Genomic DNA, 15,361 nt, shown 5'->3' on the forward strand with positions numbered 1-15,361 from the left:
TGTTGATTTACTATGGCAGTGTGCTGTCCACCCACAGGATGAGATTCGAGCTAAAGCTATTCGGCTGGTATATGCTGTAAAAGATTTTATGGAGTCTGCCAAACTGTTAATTGATGATGAAACTGAGTGCTCTTGCTTATGTTGAACAGGTTACAAACAAGCTCTTTCAGCTTAGTTACATATCAGGAGATGTTGAAAAGTTTGCAACAAAGATGCTGCTTTCTGCTGTAGAACATGAGGTTTCAGATACGGGTCTTTTGCAACCTGGACCTGGACCTACTGGACATAGAGCCGAGGCAGAGGTGCATTACTATTTTTCTTGTGTCCCTTTAGTGTATCTTTGTGATGAACCTGACGATACTTTGAAGAATTCTCTAATATATCTGTTTATATATTGATTTTGATTTTGTTATATATTCTAGCTTGGATTTTTCGAAATGACTTTTTTCAAAACATTTCGAAATGACTTTTTTCAAATTTTTTCTGGTATCTTTTTGTTTATGGCTTTGAGACACGAGCAATGGAACTTCATGTAATATGGCTTCGAAATTAGGCTTAAGTATTCTTTTTTTCTAATTATTTATCTTTTCTTTTGTGTTTTTCTGTGCATAAACTGCTTCCCACATAATGGCTCAAGGCTCGGTCACTTTTGTTTTTGATAAACTGATTATTGGTAGCGTGTACTTAATTTTATAGGTTGAAGGCCATGAAGTAAGTACTTCTCAGGTTTCAGAGTCTACAATTTCTGAAGATGAATCTGCTAGAATGGCTAAACCATTGATTCAAAATGTTCCATCTATATCATTTTCTGAAGCTCAACGTCTCATTTCTTTGTTTTTTGCCTTATGTACTAAGGTTAGTTTATGAATACTTCTTGCAATATTGAAATGACTACCATACTCTTCATCTGTTTTAGTAACATTGATGTAGTTTTTTTTATATCTTTGCAGAAACCCGGTCTTCTTCAGATTGTATTTAATGTGTACGGGCAAGCCCCCAAAATTGTTAAACAGGTCTTATTTTGTTGATTATATTAGTTTACTAGTTTTATTTTTGTAGTAATCAATGAGTTAGGTTAATCCACCTGTTCCTTTGGTCATGTAGCAGCTGATAAAATATGGGATTGACAGAGTTTGCTCCCATCTCATCTTTGTAGCAGAGTAAATAGATTTTTATATAAAAACTTGTGGTATGGGATTGAGAGTATGTGCCGGAATTGACATCTCTCAGAATCAATTGCTCATGTGATTGTGGAACAGTATGTGAATATAACTATTTTCTGCATAACGAAAACATGAATTTTCCACAAAAGGTTATGACTAATCATGTACCAGTGCTACCAAGAAGTTCACCTTTTTGCATTGTGGTTTTCTTTTAGCTGTTATTGCTATTATTGGCAGTAATAGTTCTTTATTTGACACTTCTGACTTTTCCTACTCGTGCTTTTGTAGGCTTTTCATCGCCACATTCCTATTGTTGTCAGGGCACTGGGGCAATCTTATTCTGAACTGCTCCGTATCATATCTGATCCACCTCAAGGAAGTGAAAATCTTCTGACACTGGTAGCTTACTATTCTCATTGCTCACTATGACTTATTTAATCATTTAAGGATTATCACCAGAATGTGAAAAGAGACATTAATGTTGATCTTGTTTTTTTGAAGGTATTGCAAATATTGACTCAGGACACGTCGCCATCTTCTGAGTTAATATCTACTGTTAAACGCTTGTATGAAACGAAATTTAGAGTATGTATAGCAGTCAAAATAATTGTAAAATTTTTCACCAATGATTAGATTTTTTTTTTCTTTTTCTTATCTGTGTTGGTTCTCCTTTGCAGGATGTTACAATTCTTGTTCCATTATTGTCTTCGCTCTCCAAACAGGAGGTTATATTGATATTTTCTTTTATTACCTTTCTATTTATATTCTTGCTTAGTTTCGTTTAAAATTTGTTTTTCCATTTGTAGGTGCTCTATTGTTTTGGCTTATAAAATATATTTGAGGAAATTTCATACTAGACCCCAAATGATTTTATGAGTGCAAAGAGCTTAAAACCCATTTGTATTAATGTTTAGGGTGTTCTATTTTGCATCTCGTTTAGTTATTTCTCAGTATAGACAATATTCCACTCTCCTCTATCATAGATCTGGGAAATTTGCATTAGTAATTTAATAATGCTGGCAATCACCATCACAAATTACGTGCTGCTGACATAAAATTAGAAAGAGATATAATGATTCAGGATCTTATCCAAAGCATTTGTTGGTACTTATAAGATAAAATATAGTTAGTATTCTTATTCATAACACTTGCCAGATGATAAGGTTCTCATCAATATGCTTAATTGCATTTGTTGTTTAATTTATTTAAAGTATCTATCCAAAGTCAAATCTAGATTCAGTAGTAAATATTATTCTAGAACTAGAATTTATATCAATGTCTTTGTGACTAGGAAATTATGTTGATTCTGGCTTGAAGATGCCATTTCCATCTGTTTCAGCAATTTCTCCATAAATAGTACTGATAATTTTTAGCTCATCATGCTCTTGCTGTTTAATAGTAGATATTTTTCTTAATCAGATTGATTTCAAATTTTGATGATGACAGGTTTTACCAATATTCCCAAGGCTTGTTGATCTTCCATTGGAAAAGTTTCAAAGAGCACTTGCTCACATACTACAGGTATGTGTGAATTCTAATACTGGATTTCATATTTGTATGTCTCTTATGCTTTTTATTCTTGGATGCCTTGTGCTTGCCAAATTGACTGCGACTTCATTCACATTCCATGTTTCCTTATTACCTGTTCCTTTTAGTAGATGAGGATTTATGTTCGATTTAACCTCAATATTTCTTACAAGTTATTTCTTTATCTTTTTTCTTCCTTTCTAGATAAGCTAAGCGTTTAATGCTGTTCATGGCAGGGTTCAGCTCACACAGGTCCAGCTTTAACTCCTGTAGAAGTGTTGGTTGCAATGCATGGAATTGTTCCGGAGAAGGATGGCCTTGCACTTAAGAAGGCATGTCTTCTATTATCTACCCTTATGCTTCAATTACCCTTTCCAATTAAATGTTGTTTGTAAAAGAGTTTTTCTGTCAATTATTGATGATCTATGAACATATGATGTATTAATGCTTCTGGAAGATGTCACATCTTATGAGTTTTTGTAATAAGTAAAATAAAAATTTAGTGCCATATAATCAGGAAGTAAGCTTGATCTTTGCTATTAAAAAAATTAAGCTTATTATTTCTTAACCTGATTGATATTTAGTGGAACTAGATTTGGTAGGTTGTATTTGATTTGATTTACAACTCTTTTTAGCTGTAATCCAAGTCCATATATTTCTTAAGAATGTTGTTGATCAAATCATATAACTGTTTTGGTATATTGTTGAAATAAGTAATAAGTAGTGCATTGGGAACTTTTTTCCTGCTGTACTGGTAATTAGTATCTAGTCATATACCTAGGAGTCTAGTGCACTCTATGAGTTGTACCTAAGAGTCTAGGGTAGTCTTTTGATCTTTCGTCTTGCCATTGTTTCAGATTTCTATGATTATAAATAGAAAATCACAAGAAGGATCTTGGAAGCCCTCCAATTTTATATTTTCTCTTGTATTAATCTCAATTTTCATTTTGGTTTTATTTAGGGTCATTTGTAATTCTGATCTACTTCTCACCCTCCTGGTTTCATCATTTTTCATTTTTGGGGAAGGCGTGGTGTTTTGTGTACATATCCTAAAATGAAAATAAAATGTTTGTTCTAGTATGGTATCAGAGCACAAATAGGAAATAATTGATACAAAATGAAGAGCAAGCAACACATCAAAATCTCAATAAGGATAGTCGTGTCTTGATGCAGCTAACTGTATGTTGTTTTTTTCCTTATTGCCCCCTCTCCCAATAAGAAATAAATAAACTATTTTGTTAAACTAACAAAATACCAAATAACCACTGTTCTGTCTTAGTGCAATGAGCAGTTCACTACTTTTTCAGATGTATTTTTTCCTATTAACTGTTTCAATACCTCGTTCCTCTTTTTACCTGGCTTCAATTTGTCATGGTAGTGTTGTTTAGAAATAATATATTGTTATTTGTCTTGTGCATGAAAAGCTTGTTTAGATGCAAATCACTATTATGGTCTTGTGCATAAAAAAGTTCAAGCCTAATTGGTTTGTCGTGTAATGTTGCCTTCTATCTGGAATGTAGAAAAAGTTATCCAAATATTTTTTCCAAAGGCTATTACTAGTTACCAAACCCAAGTCTGATTTGTATAATCCTTTTCATCAATGTTAGTTGAACTAGTTCTGCTGTGTCAACTATTGAAAAGCCTTAAAAACTTTAGAGGTGAATTCTGAATTATTCTTTTGCACCACCAGATAACAGATGCTTGCTCGGCTTGTTTTGAGCAACGTACTGTGTTCACACAACAGGTTCTAGCAAAGGCATTGAACCAGATGGTAAGGAGATTCAGTGTTTTGGCCAATTATACTGGATTTACTTCAAATCTTCATGGCTCTATTGTTTAAATTTTCAGGTTGATCAAACTCCTCTGCCTCTACTTTTTATGAGAACAGTTATTCAGGCAATTGATGCTTTTCCTGCACTGGTAAATTTCTTTTCAGATTTTTTTCACGCACATCTGCTTTTGCTAATGCATTTTTGTTTGTTAAGATATTATGTTGATGTTGAATTCTTTAGATGATATATAGGGTACTGGTATTATAGGGAATGGGATTATGAATACGTTACATTAGGGGATTTTGCTGACAGAGCTATATACTCATTTTCTGCCTTTTTCTTTTGAAAATATCGGGTTAACCAAAGTTTCAAACATAATGGTCAGATCAATTTCCTGAAAATTGGCTTAATTCTTTTTCAAGTAATTCATGAAATGCAAAATTATAAAGTAGTTAATACATCAGTAATAATAATGGCATCTGTGTGGTGCTTCTAGTGTTGTTACAAGGATTTTGCTCAATTTCGATATTTATTTTCAAAGGAAGTCCTGCCATGGAGAAAACATAAACCTATACTTCTATTTGTAGGTTGATTTTGTTATGGAGATACTCTCAAAACTTGTTACAAGACAGGTATGCTTCTCTGGAACAAATTTTACTCTGATCTATGGACTTTGAACTGCTGATGTTTAACTTTAAATTACTAAATGCAGGTGTGGCGTATGCCTAAACTTTGGGTTGGTTTCTTAAAATGTGTATATCAGACACAGCCACGTTCTTTTCATGTTCTATTGCAGGTACTGCATTCTGAACTTGCCTTAAATCATAACTGTTGTGGAGAAACGAGGAAATATGTGCTTCTAAACTAGACAGCAAAGCTGAATTATAGACAAATCAGTTATATTAATTACTGTAGTTATTAGGATTTGATTGGCCTATAGGATGTACTTAAGTACTATTTTGCATACTTTTTAATAAACACTATCAAACTGGGGCATATAAGTCGTGAGGACCAGGCTTTATTATGTATCTAACTTATCTTAGGCCCCCTTGATGATTTGGTGAAAACGTCCACTTGCTTGTCATTTGAATTAGTGAGTGGTGTAGGTAAGATCATTTCTATGTTGAAATGAATCTACTCATTTGTTCCTCATGAAATACTAGATTTTATATGTAGTGAAGCTTAGTTATCACAAATTAGTTCGCTAGAATCTGATGGCATGGCTTAAACCCTAACCCTTGACCTTGCAAGCTTCAAGTACATTCTGTTGTTTTACTTTTCTGATGCCCAATGACTGTGCAACTGCATCTCCAATCAGTTGGTAAATCTGTCCAATGATCCAGTCAACATTTTATTGTCCAATTGTCTGAATGTAACCTTTATCCTGAGATAAAAATCCAAAGTACTCCCCCCAGTCACAAGCTGAATTTAGGATCCAACTTACAATGCCGACTGCAGAAGGATGTCGTATTTACCAAAATAAAACATGCACAACTAAATTCTAACAACACGCATTGTGTTGAAAGTCTCAATGCAGCATCAATTTTCCTTGGTACACTTAATAATTAGGCAGTTTTGAATTGCATTTAAGAAACCAGACAAAAAGGAGTAACTGTTATGAACAAAATTAGTTGCTTACTGGAAGAAATTCAAACTCTCTCCAATCGTATGTAATCACATATCTGAAAAAAAAAAAATAATGGTAGAAACTTAGAAATCTTAAAAAGATAGACAACAAAATTCAACATAGAAAAAATAAGGAAATGAATTATTTCCTCGATGAGAGTGGGAATGCTAAATTGTCTCTCAGTGATGACCGTGCAAGTGGGAATGAATATGAGAACTGAGGAATGGAATTGCAAGTTTCTAGAGAGATGGTGTGTATGAATGTTTGATTCAACTGCAGTAGAACTTTGACCTGAAGGAAAAGGAGGCAAAGGTTCAATTATATGTGGAAGCACTGGAAGGGCGTGCCCTCCAGTTGTACAAAAAACGGAAATTTCAGATCCTCTGGTTTGTGCTCAATGATGTGAACCTTAATTGGGAAAGCATTACATCATAAGAAAAAATTAAAGTTCTAGATCAAGAAAATAAAGAAGGTTCTCTGGTCAAAAGGCCAAAGCAAAATGAACTCTTTAATGATGGTGTAGGAACTGAACTGAAGGAGCAAAGGGATGGGGCTGATGGGAAGTCTAATGGGGGACAATAATGAAAGGTAAAACATTCTTTGTGAGTGGGTTCATAAATGAGCCCGATGTGGAGGTTGTAGGGAACAACTGTAGACAGCAGAGAGGGGGTTCGATGTATAGTAAATTGTGTTTCTCTGGTTGTGTTTAACCACACATGTAAATCCTTTATTTATAATCAAAGTATAATATAGGATCATTTTATTGAGTACAGTACTCTGGTTCTTCCACTTTAGGGATGGCCATTGATTGTAGATTTCTAGCGATCATGCATACTAAATAAGCTTCCGCTCTAGAAATTCTAGACATTGTTGCTTTTGTAGAGGTAGAAGCAACTCCAATGACAGTGACAAGGATGGTGTTGGTTGCTTCCCTCCAACTCTAATTAAGAAGGCCTGTTCACTAGTCATGAAGAGCTACGACAGCAAGAGCAGGAAGGTAATTCCAGAAATAAGTCAAATTCCAATCCTTATGAGCAAATATTGGAATTTCAAAATTTAGTCAATTTCTTGAATCAATTTTCTTGACTTTAACCAACAGAAGCAAATTTACTTCCAGCAGCACCATGGCCAGGCTCTCCTGTAGCAAGGAAATGGGTGGAAATGATGAGTAAATGGAGTCTCGGGCAGTAGACTTGTGGAGGCATTGATGCTGTCTCACGGCTAAAAGTACAGTAGAAAATAGAGAATCGAAATATATTGGAGATCGCTTTTGTCTGCAGTTGACCTAGGAGGGTTTTGAGCTATTTTGGTGCTGCTATTTTAGCAGTTAGAAGCCAAACCTTTAGGGATGAAGCTTCATGGAAAGAATTTTTTAATATCTTAATTGTGAGTATCTGTTAGATTTTAGGAATTAGTTAGTTGTTGATAAAGAAAAAGAAGTTAAGTTGCTAATAAATTTGAGGAGAGATCGAGAGAATTCGGACTATTTTACTCTGGGAGGTGTTGTCACTCAGTTCTGCAGAGTTATATCTTCTAATTGGGGTTTGTTTTAGAGGGGCTAAGGGTATGATGTTGAATGATAAGAGTAGTGCTGATGCCAGTTGTGGTCTAAAACTTCTGGAGTTTTTTCATGCTTAGCAGAGTATCCAAGGTTCGGGTGGAAAAGACTCTTGTTGACAGTGCCAAGTGAAGGTGCACAGAGCTGGTGAAGCTTCTGGAATGATTTCACATCACAAATCAAAAGTCAAATTGAGATGTAGCATACCCAAAAAAGATACTAATCAATGAATAACGGGTCCACTGGTTAAGCATAGGGAGGATTGACTCTAGGCTCTAAATCTAAATACCCTCTTATGAAAGAAGAAACCTGAGACTTCTGAAATGCTTGTCTAAACTACATCACAGTGATAGACAATATGGCCCAAAAGTAATAAATGCAAATTAAATCTATCACATTTTCCGAAATTATATGTTGCTATTTTTAACTTTTACATTTGATCTGGATACCATTTAGGTTCTAACGCTAACCTTTTTCGTCCTCCTCACAGTTGCCACCTCAACAACTTGAAAGTGCACTCAACAGGCACGCTAATCTCAGAGGTCCCCTTGCTTCATATGCCAGTCAACCAACTATAAAATCAACACTTAGTAGGTAAGTTTTTCTATATGTGAGTATTTGAAAGGCTTTTACTTATTTTATTCCTGTCTTTGATGTTGGACTCAATAATTTTTTGCTCTAATAATGCCCCCCTAACTTTTCTAATTAAATAAATTCTGGCCCGCTGTCAATCTGCCATCCAATTACTAGGGAAATAACTGACAATGGCCTTACCGCATGACACATGATTCTCAGATGTTGCAGCATAACAGCATGCTTCTGAGTACAGTTGGACATACTGTGACATGTTTGATCGAACGCAAAATAATGTATCATTACCATGCGTTGTAATTTATCTATTCTACAAGTCATACTGGGTTCTATTAAGTGATTAATTCTACAATATAATACCCTCATCCAAAATTTGTATGCTGTCAGTTATTTCTCTGAGCAATTGAATGGCAAAATTAGTCCAATCTCACACCCGTTAACAACGTTTTATGATTATTTAAAAATTCTAGCAGTTGGAAAAGCATATACGAACGTTCTATATTTTCTAGTTTCAGTTTCTCCTTCGCATTCTAGTATTAATTGTTGTAGTCAACTAAATTATGTATAACCATGTGCAGATCAATTTTAGCAGTTCTTGGTCTTGCAAATGAAACTCATGTGCAGCAACATTTGTCAACTTCGTTGCACCCTTCTGACACAAGTTCATCAGTTCATGGAACAACACTTACGTGATGGTTAAGTTACTGACTACAGGAAATTAGTAACTGGGCCAATTGATAATTGTTGTCGATAAGATTGATCGACTTCTGGATTTCTTGGCATCCAAAGATACAGAGAAACAAATTTATACGGCGTCTTGGAGCCCCAAATGCAGCCTTTGCAGAGTCTGTGACCATCCCGACATTGGGGCATGCACCCAATCATATCGTAGTTTCCATGAAATCCACCGCGCCTTCTAGGAAATGTATCATAGTTTTCTTTTTGTTTATTTTATTTTTTTCATTGTAATATTATTCATTCAATTTTGATGTTATATTCCTTCCTTTTCTGGGGTAAGAACTATGGACTATCCTCGTATATGTGATTGCATAGTCATCACCATAGTCCTCTCCAGACGCTATGATAATGCTAAAAATGAAATCATGTCTCTGAAACCCCTTTTCTATCGTCGGGAAGACTTGCTAAAGAGAAAATTATACCATGGATTATTCCCAAATTCAAACACTAAACATGGAGGCTTTCTATAAAACTACCAAAACTATTTATGTGATCATTATACCAAGGTGACACTGTTGACACGTCATTTTCATGTCATACATTACCGACCCATGTGCTGTTATGCTATTTGTACACGTTTATATTTTTTTTTTAAATTATCAAATGGTATATCAGATATGCAATCACGATTCAATTGTTATGAGCTATTATACCGTAACTTAAGCTGCTACACGTTATCATCTGCTTTTCAATATGTTTTGGATATTCAAGTTCGAAATAGTATTTTTTTTTTTTAACGTAAAAATTGGGACTTTTGCGGTAAATTTTTGAACATTGAAGATATTCTGTCGTTACTCTTACTTTAGGTCAGAAAAGTACATAATCGTTTGAAGTTATAGGTGTATGTTAAAGTTATTAAACTTTAATTTTTTAAACATTTATGAATAAATCATAAAAGGATAACAATTTTCAAATTAAACCCTCAAGGTCATCCTTTAATTTCTGTACTTTATAAATACTATCACAAACTTAGTTAATCTAATTTTAGATATTTTGAACATTGAATCTTAATATTGCCTTTCAAACAGACGAACATGAATTGAATCTTAATACATTGAATCTTAATATATATATATATATATATATACACACACACACAAAATCTTCACTTAAATTCACCCGTTGTAATGTAAATGCTAACTTGAGTAAGTTTTTTTATATGATCTTTGGAAAGTTCTGAAATTTTAACATATCATTATTCTCTTCCCCACACAAAAGAGTTTGCCGGTTTAGTTTATAGTAACTTTTATATAAAAGAACCTGTCAAGAGTTTAAGAAAAACGATTCATAAATTAAAAATATATATTAATAGTATTTAATTTTCTAAAGGAAACTATAAAATTAGTTTTACGCAAAATTTTAATTATTTTATGTTACTTCTCAGTTTAAATTTAATTAGTCTTTAATATTCATCACTTTAGAAAGTACATTAACTTTGAAATTTTATCTTTATTTTTATATAGTGTGAATACTAGTTACTAACGGAATAAATAACTAATCTAGTTCAACATTATTACGCAGTTATTTAAAATTAAGAATATATAAAATTAACTTTAACGCATAAAATTTGAAATGATAATTATGTTTAAACAGTAAAATAAGAGGGGAAAATGCTTCGTGTAGACTGCTAGACTTGAAATATATAGAAGATTTAACAGGGCAATTAAGCAAGTAGTGAGAAGAATTGAAAGAATAAGAGGAAAAGAGTGTACATTTGAGACATTACCCTATGCAGATTTTGATGTACGGCCTAAATCAGAAACAGTATGGGACGCCATTAATTGGCCCCCAGATGATATCCACCTATACATAGCTGTGTATAATATTGAAATCCAACAATCGATTAAAAGTTTTTTTTTTTCCTTCTCCAAGAATCTATTTCTCCCAAAGAAATAAGGTACACATACTTTACAACAGCAAAATTTTCCCTTGCAAACATTTTTGTGCAAGAGACTTCGGGAACAAAATCAATAGCCTGTTCCAGTCTGGCCCGGCGACACAATGCATTAGTGCCAATGGTGGCTAACTCATGAATCCATATATTCTGTGATGAAGCAATACCAAATATGAGCTAACTGTCATGAACAAAAAGCCAAGTTAATTTTGTCTCGCATGAGGTTAAAGCTATTATTAAACCTTTTAAAATTTTCTCAAACTAAATGAATTTCAAGTTGATGTGAGGCCCGAGAGGAGCAAAATTTCTCAAATTAACATTCTAGTTTCTTCATTATCACTTTAAAATGCATCCTGCATTCGCTTTAAGAATTACAGATAAGTTTCTATATGCACATTACAAATCAGATCATACCTATCACACACTCACAATAGAATTGGTGGAGGATTACTTGACAGGTATGATAGCATCAAGGTTTTTCTGAAGCACCCAACCTTTTGGGTAAACTGTATTATGAACACTCAAATGAAGATGCCAATTCATTATTTTGGAACAACCATGAGGTGAGCCTTCCATTTGACTTTCATCTTCCACCAATTGTTCTATAAAGGTGGTCTCCTGTCAAACCAAAAGTCACATGAGTTTAATGACTATAAGAATTGCTGATGATATTAAATGGCTAAAACAATAGTAAATGGTAAGACCAACTGAATGTCAGATTAAAGACATAGAACATAAATCATACTTGAAAACCTTCCTTCACTGTGTCTAACTGTCTAATGGGATTTAAAGACGGGCGCCTCCATCGTTTTGGATCCCACAAGATTGTGCTGTTGAATGCAAATCCAGACATATCAACATGAAATCTTCGAAGTCTTTTACTTTTCTCATTTGTATGCCATCCGATCACTTGGCTTGCATTGCATACAGGACCCTCCAAAATGGCCTTGTTCTTGCTTGGCGCAAGCATGGCAACAGGCCAAGTGCCAAAGCGGCTATAAAATCAGTTCAACATTAGATCGTAGGAATACAAATTTACAAGAGAGGACATAATTCATTATTACATGTTGCACAAACATAAGACCAACAGATATGACTCAAAGAAAGCTTAACGTTATTAACAATTCCAAATACTTGAATTCATTTAGTTAATAGGTAGCTTTTGACCTGGCTTTTCGTATTTGGTGACTAAAATATAGAATGGGTAGGCACCCCCAGCACTTATGGGCAGGGCGCTTATGACATTTTGGGACTACCGGAAGATTTCACCTTTGGGATTAGGATACAAGTCCAAACCACAAGCAGTTTGACCTAGTTGCAACTACTCAACTAGTTCCTAGGCACCACCAAGGGATCTCACCTAGAAGATTATTCACCAAGCAGGAAGAGTGGCTACAACCGAAGTTTAAGTTAAATCACTTTCTCTAATCTTAAAGTTACTTTTAAGTTGAAGGTAAAATGGAATCTACATAAATAAAGATAAAGATGCGTGTGAATTCTTTAATTTCATATTTACATAGAAACTATTTTTAAACCATACGGATGAGAATAGCACCAATAAAGCTCCTTTTTTGGGACAGAAGCTCGTTATTAGAACAATTGAGGCTTGTGACTTGCTCTAACCTTGGAATGGAACTTCCACTCCCCAAAACTTTAAGTAACAAAAAAAAAAAGGAGAATGTAAAGCAAGATTTGGTTAGATTTTGGTTTTCATTCAGTAAACATGTTTTCTCGAATGATTCCATAAACGTCACCTTACTTAGTTCCCTGTTTTCAAGAATTAGCAAAGAAAATAGTGAAAACAAGGATTTTGTTGTTTTCTCCCTTTTCCTTGTAAATTCTTGAAGACAAAAAACAAAGACAATATAACATTACTGCTATTACGAGTAAAAACATATCAATTAGGGGGGAGGGAAGCTACGTGACTATCAAAGATGCACAAATGGCAAAAATCCCACAAGAAAAAACGTCCTTAGAATATTACTTAAAATAATAAAATGAATAGCTCGTGCCTTCAAGAAACCACAAACCAAGAACCATTGTTTTCCACTCTACTGAAAAATTGGGACATAGCAGATTTTGGTGCAAGAATAGAATAAAGAAAAACTCAAGTATATTAAAAGTTGTGTTAAGTCTATAAAAAGACAAATGTACATCAAAAAACGTCCATTCGATTGCTTGAATAAACTTTCTCACTTGTAAAAGAAAATAAGGAAGTTACATAAATCAATATCAAACATTTTCACAAGTTAAAATCAACTTTTCCACTTTAGCTATTTTAGATACTGTCTCATCTAATTCAAAAGTTGAATCACTTTGCTTCCTAGTTATTCCCTTATAAAATGCTTATTACGAAGTTTATATGAATTGGGCCTATATATTTCTAAAAGTAAAAGAAAGTATGAATCAACACCACAAGAAAGGACAGTTGAATCAACTTTATTGCTGAGATGCCATATATCCTAAAGCTAAATATACAAATATAGTAGTGTAATTATTTAAATCAAACCTAAACAAAATAAGACTAATTTCTCAAATGCGTTCCCCAAAACAAGTTAGACCCCAAGAATGGAATCCCACGGTCGCTTCCCTCAGTTAACCTCCAAAGCCAATCATATTTCAATTATCTACATTGATGATTAAGCGAAACCTAAAAGCCAAATGCTACCAAAAAGCAGGCGTGCCAACCGCTTAGAGCCAGTGGCAAGTAACTTGAGGCAACTAACCAAACAAGTGGTAAAAACTCAGTTTCACACTAGCAACAACAACAACTACCACTCCAGAAATGCAAGATAACATGGATCAAATGCAAACACATCACCACGACACCAACTAATTAGAAAGCCCAAGAAGATTAAAAAAACAAAACAAAAACCGATAGTCCAATCAACTAGAAGCAAAGTAAGCACCTGATGTCTCTCAAGGAGTCAAACAACTCAAGAGAATACACATTATCATCGTCCGCAAAGTAAACAATCCCATCGAGCCTATGACGCTCAATGTGTTCCAACGCTGTGTTCCTCTGATGAACCCCCCTGTCCTTCACATCCGTCAAATTCTTATTGCACACCAAATGCCTATACATCACTCCCGTCTTCCTCAGTATCTCCGCCGTCTCCATCGACGCCGCCTTCATCTCCACCACAATCCACACCACCGGCGGCGGCACCAGCCGCAACACCTGCCCCAACCGGTTCAGGAAATACGCCTGAAAAGCTCGGCCATACGTCGGCGTCACCACAATCAGCGGCTTCCTCGGCACAAGATCGAACCTATCACCCTGCCTCTCCCTCTCCGCGCTTAGGCTCACCGGATCGATCACGAAACCCTCATCGACGCGATTCCGCAGAACGCGATCTTCCTGGAGGAGCTGCTGCGCGTTGTTCGCGTGCGGCAGCGGAGGCTTCATCTCGAACGAGATTTCGTGCGACCGAATGTCCTCCGCCATGTGGCCAAACGGAAACATGCCTAGCAAGAACCCTACGAAGAAACACAGAACGCACCTGAACGCTGCCCGTCTCCACTGCCCTTTCCGACCGTGCCGGCGCGTGAACACACCGCCGACGAGTCGCCGAAACGCCGCCGCAAGAGCCGGCAACGGCGACGAGTATTTGGCGTTCCCGGAAGCGAGCTTATGCGTTGGAGAGGAAACCGGAAACGAACCGTTTAGGTACTGGCGATCAGGATACGCCGGCGACAGTGTCCGCCGAAACGAAGCCATTAATTTAACGTCGACGCAGAAAAAATTGAAAAAAAAAAAGAAAAATGAATTTATGGCGGTAACTGAAATTGAAAAAACACTACATGAGGGAGTGAGAGGGAAGGATCAGAGATTGAAAAGAATGCGAGAAAGATCCAAAACCCTATGAGATTAGGGATTGAATTAGAGAGAAAGTATTTGAAGAGAGAATTTAGTGAAACCAGAAAGAACGAGACGAGAGATCTATTGCTAAATACAGAGTTATGAGTCGCTTCTATGCAGAAGAACACAAGACAAAGAAACACTGCAAATACTCATCCGGGTCGGGTTCGGGTACCAGTTAAAGACCAGGTGCACCTCCGGGCAATAACGAAATACGTCTCGAACGTCACACTGGGCAACTCGTAAAAACAACCAAACCTCATTACATACATTAAAATAAATAAAAAATACTAATTTCTCACAGTTTTTTATTTTTAAATTGACTAACTTTTAGCACCCCTTAAGTTTTATTAAAAAAACATGACTTTTACCTTTTATTAAAGTTTAATCAATAATAAAATGTATTAAAAAATTAGTCAAATAATATATTCTCTAATTTAAAAAACATGAAAAATATTTTTTATTAATTACTATATTTTTTTGTTTAAAATAGAGAGAAGATAAATGTTCATACTGTTACAATTTCACGCTACCGTTCAACTATAAACTATCGATATAAAAAGTTCAGTTTTGAAAATCATTAATAGTATATTTTCCAATATATTTCTTTTAGTAAATTATTTCTTTTA

The 15,361-nt window shown here is 35.0% G+C and overlaps 2 protein-coding genes across 5 annotated transcripts in view; one reads left to right on the forward strand and one right to left on the reverse strand.

Moving 5' to 3' along the window:
• Positions 1–9,472, forward strand: part of LOC106761947 — a 28,136-nt gene extending 18,664 nt beyond the window's left edge. Inside the window, exons 13-27 of the mRNA XM_014645577.2 lie at positions 20–67; positions 150–302; positions 697–855; positions 951–1,013; positions 1,452–1,562; positions 1,665–1,748; positions 1,841–1,888; positions 2,610–2,684; positions 2,927–3,022; positions 4,381–4,461; positions 4,539–4,610; positions 5,050–5,094; positions 5,175–5,258; positions 8,138–8,241; positions 8,817–9,472. Of these exons, the coding sequence (XP_014501063.1) occupies positions 20–67; positions 150–302; positions 697–855; positions 951–1,013; positions 1,452–1,562; positions 1,665–1,748; positions 1,841–1,888; positions 2,610–2,684; positions 2,927–3,022; positions 4,381–4,461; positions 4,539–4,610; positions 5,050–5,094; positions 5,175–5,258; positions 8,138–8,241; positions 8,817–8,931 (1,338 nt within the window). The 3' untranslated portion in view covers positions 8,932–9,472. The remainder of the gene's footprint in view (positions 1–19; positions 68–149; positions 303–696; positions 856–950; positions 1,014–1,451; positions 1,563–1,664; positions 1,749–1,840; positions 1,889–2,609; positions 2,685–2,926; positions 3,023–4,380; positions 4,462–4,538; positions 4,611–5,049; positions 5,095–5,174; positions 5,259–8,137; positions 8,242–8,816) is intronic.
• A 1,167-nt stretch (positions 9,473–10,639) lies between these two features.
• On the reverse strand, positions 10,640–14,964 carry LOC106762771 (probable beta-1,4-xylosyltransferase IRX9H). 4 transcript variants are annotated; one of them, XM_014646834.2, is made up of 4 exons: positions 13,780–14,964; positions 11,616–11,865; positions 11,300–11,488; positions 10,640–11,020 (listed from the first exon to the last, which is right to left on the reverse strand). In XM_014646834.2, the coding sequence occupies exons 1-3, from the start codon at positions 14,589–14,591 to the stop codon at positions 11,318–11,320; spliced, it is 1,233 nt and encodes a 410-aa protein (XP_014502320.1). In that variant the 5' UTR covers positions 14,592–14,964; the 3' UTR covers positions 10,640–11,020; positions 11,300–11,317. The 4 variants fall into 4 exon arrangements, with proteins under 4 accessions (XP_014502320.1, XP_014502318.1, XP_014502319.1 ...); XM_014646832.2 differs by having other exon boundaries at positions 10,640–11,051; XM_014646833.2 differs by having other exon boundaries at positions 11,285–11,488.
• Positions 14,965–15,361: the final 397 nt, after the last annotated feature.

The sequence above is a fragment of the Vigna radiata genome, chromosome 5, assembly GCF_000741045.1.
Source record: "Vigna radiata var. radiata cultivar VC1973A chromosome 5, Vradiata_ver6, whole genome shotgun sequence".
NCBI classification, from domain to species: Eukaryota; Viridiplantae; Streptophyta; class Magnoliopsida; order Fabales; family Fabaceae; genus Vigna; species Vigna radiata.

What these genes read in the sequence shown, in the direction of transcription:
- LOC106762771 (XM_014646834.2), bottom strand. Translation starts at nt 14,591, where the DNA reads ATGGCTTCGTTTCGGCGGACACTGTCGCCGGCGTATCCTGATCGCCAG. An exon ending in GACTCCTTGAGAGACATCAG is followed by an intron (nt 11,866 to 13,779) that starts GTGCTTACTTTG and finishes CTGATTTTATAG; the next exon opens with CCGCTTTGGCACTTGGCCTG. An exon ending in CAGTGAAGGAAGGTTTTCAA is followed by an intron (nt 11,489 to 11,615) that starts GTATGATTTATG and finishes TTGGTTTGACAG; the next exon opens with GAGACCACCTTTATAGAACA.